Source organism: Nerophis ophidion, linkage group LG11, assembly GCF_033978795.1.
Source record: "Nerophis ophidion isolate RoL-2023_Sa linkage group LG11, RoL_Noph_v1.0, whole genome shotgun sequence".
NCBI classification, from domain to species: Eukaryota; Metazoa; Chordata; class Actinopteri; order Syngnathiformes; family Syngnathidae; genus Nerophis; species Nerophis ophidion.
In genome coordinates, this window is record NC_084621.1 from 38841638 (window position 1) to 38851977 (window position 10340).

The 10340-nt window shown below is 38.2% G+C and overlaps 1 protein-coding gene across 4 annotated transcripts in view; it reads left to right on the forward strand.

The window, feature by feature from the left end:
* lars2 (leucyl-tRNA synthetase 2, mitochondrial) overlaps positions 1 to 10340 on the forward strand; it is a 119526-nt gene that overhangs the window by 107741 nt on the left and 1445 nt on the right. For all 4 annotated transcript variants that reach the window (XM_061915876.1, XM_061915877.1, XM_061915875.1 and 1 more), the window contains 2 exons: positions 5420 to 5547; positions 8472 to 10340. The exon at positions 8472 to 10340 is cut by the window's right edge and continues 1445 nt beyond it. In XM_061915876.1, the coding sequence (XP_061771860.1) occupies positions 5420 to 5547; positions 8472 to 8651 (308 nt within the window). In that variant the 3' untranslated portion in view covers positions 8652 to 10340. The remainder of the gene's footprint in view (positions 1 to 5419; positions 5548 to 8471) is intronic.

The following is a 10340-nucleotide window of genomic DNA, read 5'->3' on the forward strand; positions in this document are numbered from 1 at the left end:
TTTTCTTCTAAAATGGTTAAGAAAAACAGTTAATTACAGTAGCACCTCAACTAACAATTAGTTATATGACACAGGTCTTAACTCAAAATACTTGCATCTCAAAACAAAATCGCTCATTGAAAATAATTAATATCAATGTAATTGGTGCTTATCCCCCACCCAAAACAGCACAATTTTAACAAGTAACATGCCTTTTAAAAAAGAAAAGCTATTTTTTTTATGCAATAAATGTGCTACTTACAACCACGATACTTTTACAAAGTTATGCAATATTAACGTACAAAATTTACCTTGGAGAGTGGACCTCTACAGTATCTCACTTCCACCCAGCTGCTTGTCCGTTAAACACACAATCAGCAGCTTCTCCATATTTTAAAGGATAAATATCTGTCATTTAGATATCATTTTGTTGTCCTTGACTGGCGTTTGATTCATTCTGCTTCATCATGATGCAGACGAGCAGTGATACGCTCCAACTCTTTCACCAAGTCCACCAGATGCGTATTCATGTTTTTGATTATTTATTTCTTAAATTCAATGAATAGCATCCACTTCTTTATCTCCGCACTGTCTTGCACACTACCTGTCCTCCGTGTCATGCTTGAAAAAGCTAAGTTTTCCTGCTATAAGCAAAGCTAGTGAGTAAGACCAGATGTTTTGGATGGATCTTAAGGCTGGAATATATTCCCGCGTCACATCACTTGTGTCCCCTCTAACGGCATCTGGGTTGGTTTATAGATTTTCCGTTCGGGCTGACACTGACTTGTCAAATTCAATTCTTTTTAAACACTAAAGGGCAGCGTCTCCTTCGGCTGGGCGGTTTTATGATCCTGATTGTTGATCGCGACTAATTTGAGTTTGATCTCACAGTGATCAGCAGTTAGCATATTTTCTGGTTCAAACATGGCGAAAAATGTCTGTTGGAGGTTACTGCAGTAGTAAACAGGAGGGAAGCAACAGTGCTTGGTATAATCCTGCACAGAAAAATCGTCCTTAATTGACCATGATCCTGTTTGTGTCTGTGACCATAGGTGCCAATCCCGTGGGTGCTTCGGGGCCCGAGCACCCAAGTTGGATTGATGAAAACTTTCAATCTTTAAAATAATTTTTGAAAAATCAGTCTAGTTGTAGTTAATTTTGTGGCCAGTTTGGTCCGTTTTGCAAAATAATAAAGCCACAAATTATATGGGATAATAACTTCGCTGAACTTTTTTGTATATATATATATATATATATATATATATATATATACACACACACTTTGAACACCCACCGGCAGAAATGTAGATTGGTGCTTGTCTGTGACTGTGTTTGTGTACGTTTGCGTGTGAAAGTGTGTCCGTGTGTGCGACCATCTCGTTCCACCGTCGTAAAAATCAGTCTCCTCACAAAGTAATTAATGTTCAATCGCATTGTCTTGACCACTTACACAACTGGAAGTGTAGCCCGGGAGAACAAAATAAAGAAATATGACTATTAATAACATAGAAGTTGAAACAACATTTAAAAAGGAGCAAGGACTCTACTGTAGCGCACCAGTAATCCTACCCCGAATGCGGAATTGCAGGCACTCATAGAACGACTGGGTGAATCAACACACCTACTAATATAATCAGAAAAGGCATTTTTAAATCTAAATAATTTTTAATCATACTCTTTGTTAAAGATTCCACTCCTCTGATACAACATGTACTAAAAACTGACACTGTTTTGTCTTTGTGTTTGTATGTGGATAAAAAAAATGTGTTCCTGACATAATCATTAGACTTGATCTATGTGTTGGTACACATTGTTTTGCTGTCCCTCAAATTCAAACTGCGCTTCATTTTATTTTCATCCAATGTAAAATGCAGAATTTGCATTTTAAAAACTCAACAATATGGGTCACCGCTTGTTAATTACCAAAGCACAACACGGTGGAAGACGGGTTAGTGCATGTGCCTCACAATACGAAGGTCCTGAGTAGTCCTGAGTTCACTCCCGGGCTCGAAATCTTTCTGTGTGGAGTTTGCATGTCATCCTTCTGACTGCGTGGGTTCCCTCCAGGTACTCCGGCTTCCTCCCACCTCCAAAGACATGCACCAGGGGATAGGTTGATTGGCAACACTAAATTGGCCCTAGTGTGTGAATGTGAGTGTGAATGTTGTCTGTCTATCTGTGTTGGCCCTGTGAAAAGATGGCGACTTGTCCAGGGTGTACCTCGCTTTCCACCTGAATGCAGCTGAGATAAGCTCCAGCACCCCCCGCGACTCCAAAAGGGACAAGTGGTAGAAAATGGATGGATGGATGGATGGATAGTGAGAACCACTGATGTGTACAGGAAATTAAAGAATACTAATAATAATTCACCATTTGAAAGTTCTTCTCTCTACCCCCAACAAAACGTATCGAAAAAGAAGCATAACCGTGGCCCTAAAACCAGGTACAGACCGTAGCCTGGGTTACCTGTACTGTTGCACCTCTAGTAAACACGATTATAGATTTGAACAAAATGACAGCGGTCAGCTTTTAGCATATAGCACCTCAATCAAACATGGCGGAAATGTCTGTTACAAGATTCTGCAAAAGTACAATCCACTATAATAATAATAAAAATACAGTTGTGATATTAATTGAAATTGGACGATACAAAAAATGGGTCGAGGTAGAGTTATAATATTGCCCAGCCAAAGTGTGCCCAGAAAGCACAACAGGAGCTGTCAATTGGCTAGATATTTACTGTCGTGTGACGAGCGAGACAACCACAACATCAACATCTTTGTTGACACTAAAACTTATCATTCAGAAACATTAATTTACAAACCCCGTTTCCTTATGAGTTGGTAAATTGTGTTAGATGAAAATATAAACGGAATACAATGATTTGCAAATCATTTTCAACCCATATTCAGTTGAAAATGCTACAAAGACAACATATTTGATGTTGAAACTGATAAACGTTTTTTTTTTGCAAATAATCATTAACTTTACAATTTGATGCCAGCAAAACATGACAAAGAAGTTGGGAAAGGTGCTAAATAAATACTAATAAAGTTGAGGAATGCTCATCAAACACTTATTTGGAACATCCCACAGATGTGCAGGCTAATTGGGAAAAGGTGGGTGCCATGATTGGGTATAAAAACAGCTTCCCAAAAAATGCTCAGTCTTTCACAAGAAAGGATGGGGCGAGGTACACCCCTTTGTCAACAACTGCGTGAGCAAATAGTCAAACAGTTTAAGAACAACGTTTCTCAAAGTGCAATTGCAAGACATTTAGGGATTTCAACACCTACGGTCATTAATATCATCAAAAGGATCAGAGGATCTGGAGAAATCACTTCACCACGTAAGCGGCATGGCTGGAAACCAACATTAAATGACCGTGACTTTCGATCCCTCAGACGGCACTATATCAAAAACTGACATCAATCTCTAAAGGATATCGCCACACGGGCTCAGGTACACTTCGGAAAACCACTGTCACTAAAAACAGTTTGTCGCTACATCTGTAAGTGCAAGTTAAAGCTCTACTATGCAAAGCGAAAGCCATTTATCGACAACATTCAGAAACGCAGCCGGTTTCTCTGGGCCCGAGATCATCTAAGATGGACTGATGCAAATTGGAAAAGTGTTCTGTGGTCTGACGAGTACACATTTCAAATTGTTTTTGGAAATATTCGACATCGTGTCATCCGGACCAAAGTGGAAGCGAACCATCCAGACTGTTATCGACGCAAAGTTCCAAAGCCAGCATCTTTGATGGTATGGGGGTGCTTTAGTGCCCAAGGCATGGGTAACTTACACATCTGTGAAGGCACCTCTAATACTGAAAGGTACATACAGGTTTTGCAACAACATATGCTGCCATCTAAGCGCCGTCTTTTTCATGGACGCCCCTGCTTATTTCAGCAAGACAATGCCAAGCCACATTCAGCTCGTGTTAAAACAGCGTGGACTCATAAAAAAAGAGTGCGGGTACTTTCCTGGCCCGCCTGTAGTCCAGACCTGTCTCGCATCGAAAATGTGTGGCACATTATGAAGCGTAAAATACGACAACAAGACCCCGGACTGTTGAACAACTGAAGCTCTACATAAAACAAGAATGGGAAAGAATTCCACTTTCAAAGCTTCAAATATTAGTTTCCTCAGTTCCCAAACATTTATTGAATGTTGTTAAAAGAAAAGGTGATGTTATACAGTGGTGAACATGCCCTTTCCCAACTACTTTGGCACGTGTTGCAGCCATGAAATTCTAAGTTAATTATTATTTGCAAAAAAAGAACAAAGTTTATGAGTTTGAACTTCAAATATCTTGTCTTTGTAGTGCATTCAATTGATTATGGGTTGTAAAGGATTTGCAAATCATTATATTCCGTTTATATTTACATCTAACACAATTTCCCAACTCATATGGAAACGGGGTTTGTACTTTAATGGATGTTTTACTCATAAGCCAGAATAAAAAACTTTGGTGAAGATTGGCTGTGCAGTGCAACCCCTGAACGAGTTGCGGGAGAGGACGGGCAAATTTGCAATACTATTTGGGCCGTTCTGGACATTCAACATGTCTGTGGGAATTGCTACTGTACATGTATTTATTATTTTTTGTCACTAATCCTGTTGCGGTGGGCAGGAGCCTATACCAGCCGACATTAGGCAAAGTATACACTAGACTGATCCCTAGTCATTCATGTACAGTGTAGACCAGGGGTGTCAAACTCATTTTAGATCGGGGGCCACATGGAGAAAAATATACTCCCAACTGGGCCTGACTGGTAAAATCACGGCACGATAACTTAAAAATAAAGACAAACTCAAATTGTTTTCTTTGTTTAAAGATCGAACAACGATATTCTGAAATTGTACAAATTATAATGTTGTTGTTGTTTTTTTAATTATCTGTTGCGGTTAATAGTGTATATACTTTATTTGTCATTATTTATATTTTCTGAATAAATTATGTGATAATGTTCATGAGTCAACTCATTGGTGTTAATTTTCAATCTATCAAGATAAAAAAAATGGTATCAAAATCAAATTGCAGGATGTTAATTATGTAGTTTGATCATATTCCTCGACTGGTGCATCATGTGGTTTATTTTGTACATATGTAGCATCATTTACAAAGATACAAAGAATTGCTATTGTGACATCCAGTGGACATATTTAGAACAGCTTTTTCTTTCATTCAAAAATTTCAGGTTATTTATTATACTTAGCAAATTCATCCCACGGGTCGGATAAAACCTGTTCGGGGGCCTGATCCGGTATGGGCAATATGCAAACAGCCAGGCCGCCTCTCAAATAAACGCCAAATAGACAATAAACACCTGGTATTGTCTGCAGTTGAGTAAATAAACACCCCGGCCCACTATTTGGTGAAGACAATATTGTGTGACAATACTGGTATGTTTCCATCTTTCCTTCTAATGCTTAGGTCTTTGTAAGGTGAACAACCCCATCAGCAGCACTCTCCAGCGGGGAGGACACGTCCTGTCAGAGTCCTGGCCCACTGTGGATCCCAAGTACTTGGAGACTCCTGACTTTGTGGACATGTCTGTGCTGGTAGGCTCACACCAATACACACACACCCTAAGACTACTGTTAACGTCATCGCCTGTCTCGTTTCCAAAAGACAAAATGGATAAACGCCCAACTAAACACCACATCTTAATTGTTTTCATCCTGGAGATGAAGGCATTTTTCCTTTGTTAACATAGAACATTTGTTCTGTAATTCAGCAGCATTTCCATTCTTAAAGTCAGAGTCCATGAATACATCCATGAGCTGTAATTTTGAAGAGAGCCTATGATTAGTCAGTACGTGCGTACATCTGCGAGTGTCCGTGTATTATGCGTCTGCATGTCATGTTCAAATCCACACAAATTAATATATATATATATATATATATATATATATATATATATATATATATGTATATATATATACAGTATATATATATACATACAACAGACTATCATTGATTTTCAGTAAAACTAAAATAATGCTATTTGGTAACAGTAGAAGAGAAAGTCAAACACAAATACAAATAGACGGAATAGAAATTGAAAGAGTAAAGGAAACTAAATTTCTAGGTATAATGATTGATGAAAACTTGAACTGGAAATCTCATGTAAAAAATATACAACATAAAGTTGCAAGAAACACGTCAATAATTAATAAAGCTAAATATGTTCTAGACCAAAAATCCCTTTATATTCTCTACTGCTCACTAGTGTTACCATATCTGAGTTATTGTGTAGAAATATGGGGAAATAACTACAAAAGACCACTTTATTCACTAACAGTGTTACAAAAAAGATCAGTTAGAATAATGCATAATGTTGGATATAGAGAACATACAAACCCTTTATTTATTGAATCAAAGATACTGAAATTCCACGACATAGTGGATTTGCAGAGTGCTAAAATTATACACAAAGCAAACTATAACCTGCTTCCCAAGAATATACAACAATTCTTCTCAACAAAAGAGGAGGAATATAATCTTAGAGAAAAATGTAACTTAAAACATTTGTACGCATGTACAACACTTAAGACCTTCAGTACATCTGTATGTGGAATTAAATTATGGAATGGATTATCAATAGAAATCAAACAATGTACTAATATGATCCACTTCAAGAAACCCTTCAAACTTCAAGTGTGTACAAAGTACAAAAAAGAAGAATCATGATAAACATTTTGAATTTATTCACCCATTCATTCTTTCATTCTCAAAATAATCTTACTTATCTCATCGTATGGAATAAAACTTCAACAATTACTTATTTATTTATTTTTATTTAATTACTTATGGAATATAATGTGAAGACATTGAGAACAGGAAGTGAACAAAAGTTTTAGCAACTGTTATGTAAAAGAAAAGGGGTAGGATTTAATAAGCTCTGCATCTTCCTACTCCTTTTCGAACATGTTGAAAAGAGAAACTGAAAATTGTGATGAATCATGTTGTATGCTTGCATGTTCAAAATAAACTAAACTCATACATATTTTGTTGGTAAACAAAAATAAAATAAATAAATACATATGAATGTAAAATAAATTACATTTAAAAAAACACAAGTACTAACTTGTCCCTTTTGGCAGTGAAAAAGGGGTGGTTTTTTTGTGTGTCTGAATGCTTTCAAAGGCATTTCCTGCACATTTCTAATTTATCTCATCAGATAATCACACAATAAATGTGGATTAGCTGACACACAATGACAAGTACAGACATACACACACAATTATCAGCCTTTACAGTGTTTGATTACTGATTTAAAAAAAAAGGGATCACAGTTTAAATTGTTTTATTTGATTTAGTTTACTCACGGCAGCACAGTGGAAGAGGGGTTAGTGCGCCTGCCTCACAACACAAAGGTTCTGAGTAGTCAGGGTTCAATCCCAGGCTCGGGATGTTTCTGTGTGGAGTTTGCATGTTCTCCCAGTGACTGCGTGGGTTCCCTCCGGGTACTCCGGCTTCCTCCCACTTCCAAAGACATGCACCTGGGGATAGGTTGATTGGCAACACTAAATTGGCCCTAGTGTGTGAATGTGAGTGTGAATGTTGTCTGTCTATCTGTGTTGGCCCTGCGATGAGGTGGAGACTTGTCCAGGGTGTACCCCGCCTTCCGCCCGATTGAAGCTGAGATAGGCATCAGTGCCCCCCGCGACCTCAAAGGGAATAAGCGGTAGAAAATGGATGGGATGTATAGTTTACTCACCTGCTGCCAGTGCTACCCATGCTGGTTTTTAAATATAACTTAAAGGATGTAAATAATGGGTTTCACTATGTAAAAGTGCTATTAGTCTCCAGAGAAAATGCACTTTAGAAATATTATTCATCAGGTCATTACTTTGGTACTTGGAGAGCCAAGTTTTTTTTCTGAGGTGGTGAAAGAAGTTTGAAAACCACTGGACTAGTAAGTTCCATGCCATGTTGTGTACAAAAACACGTGGCAGAATTTTTTGTTAATTCATAAAAAAGGTGTGATGCACAACAACAGAGGCACCAATAAATGTGTACTTCTTGGTGTTTTTAAAGTTGTGTTTTACCTGAAAATAATCCGCCTTGACATATCTTCACTGCAGTGTGTATACTTCATGTTTACCTTCTGGCGTGCTAGCCTGTGCAGTACATCTGTTGGAGCTTACAAGCTGGCTGATGATGATTTGACTCACAGGAGCTTCCTTATCCGTTCTCCTCTAATCATGTTTGTCCCATGAGGTGCCTGAGACGTCTTTGACACACACCACACACACACCACCGTTCCTAATCGCTTCCAAAGTCACCATCACACACAGGAAGTCTTGACATCCCCCTTCATTGTGTACACTTGCTTCTAAAGCTGTCACCCTAAACACTTCCCATAACTACCACTAACTACAGCTTCTGTGGCTCCACCGCATGTGTTTATTTTCATTCCATCTTTGCTGTAGTTTTTATATCTTGACGTTTTCATTTGCCTCTGGATTCTCACCCTCAGATTAACAACAAAGCCTGCGGAAGGATAACGGTGCCTCTGCAGGTGTCCAAGGACTGTGATGAAGTGGAGAAGCTGGTCATGGAGAGTCCACTGGGACAGACAGTCCTCAGACAGGCAAGCGTCAAGAGAGTCATCCTCTCTCCAAGAACTGGCCTCATCAATTTCCTAGTTGGGGAGTGACCGTTCACCTTTCAACACCGCTTTGGTATTGTCTCCTGTATTTTTTTCTGCGGCATGTACAGTACAGTATCAATACGCCACCATCCAATATTGATACTTCGGCAGGAAGTGCGATCATATTTAATTTGATGTGAATCTCCTTGTGTCCAAAATCATGTTTCATTACGTGTTACTCTTATTATTTGGCTGCTCGACGCTCCTTCCATCTTGTTTTGACAACACAGACCAGATCGGCAAGCACGTTTTAATAACAACTTAAAGGCCTACTGAAATGAGATTTTCTTATTTAAACGGGGATAGCAGGTCCATTCTATGTGTCATACTTGATCATTTCGCGATATTGCCATATTTTTGCTGAAAGGATTTAGTAGAGAACATCCACGATAGAGTTCGCAACTTTTGGTGCTAAAAGAAAAGCCCTGTCTTTACCGGAAGTCGCAGACGATGACGTCACATGTTTGAATGGCTCCTCACATATTCACATTGTTTTTAATGGGAGCCTCCAACAAAAAGTCCTATTCGGACCGAGAAAACGACAATTTCCCCATTAATTTGAGCGAGGATGAAAGATTTGTGTTTGAGGATATTGATAGCGACGGACTAGAAAAAAAAATGATAAAATAAAAAAAAACTCGATTGCATTGGGACGGATTCCCATGTTTTTAGACACATTTACTAGGTTAATTCTGGGAAATCCCTTATTTTTCTATTGTGTTGCTAGTGTTTTAGTGAGTTAAATAGTACCTGATAGTCGGAGGTGTACGTCCACGGGTGTCTTGACCCGCAGTGTCTCAGGGGAGTCGACGGCAGCTATGGACAGCACAAGCTCAGCTTTTCTCCGGTAAGAAGGGACTTTTTACCACAATTTTCTCACCAAAAACTGCTGGTACACATTCTGTCGTGATTCATGTTTGCTTGACCGCTCTGATCCACAGTAAAGTTTCACCTCCAGGAATTTTAAACAAGGAATCACCGTGTGTTTGTGTGGCTAAAGGCTAAAGCTTCCCAACTCCATCTTTCTACTGTGACTTCTCCAATATTAATTGAACAAATTGCAAAAGATTCAGCAACACAGATCTCCAAAATACTGTGTAATCATGTCATTAAAGCAGACGACTTTTAGCTGTGTGTGTGTGTGTGCAGCGCTCATATTTCCTTAAAACCCGTGACGTCTTGCGTACACGTCATCATTACATGACGTTTTCAAGACGAAACTCCTGGGAAATTTAAAATTTTAATTTAGTAAACTAAAAAGGCCGTATTGGCATGTGTTGCAATGTTAATATTTGATCATTGATGTATAAACTATCAGACTGCGTGGTGGGTAGTAGTGGGTTTCAGTAGGCCTTTAATAATCATCAAAAGTTGCTGAACAAACAGCGTGACTTATACACGTAAGTCAAAATCAATAAATTTTTTTAATGTAAAAAAATGTATTGATAATATCATAAGCTTTATAAAATTATGTATTTCTACTGGGTTGGCTATAATAAAAAAACAGAAAAACTAAATCAGGCGAACAATTTTTTGTTACATTTGTAGTTATAGTTTGGTCAATGAACACAAAAAGTGTGTTGAAGATAAAAACAAGTCTTTTGACTGGAAATTCCACATTCAAACTTTTCAAAGTGTGAGGTGAGAGAAAAACCTGTTTCAACCTTGCTAACCTAAGTTCAATTAGGTTTTATT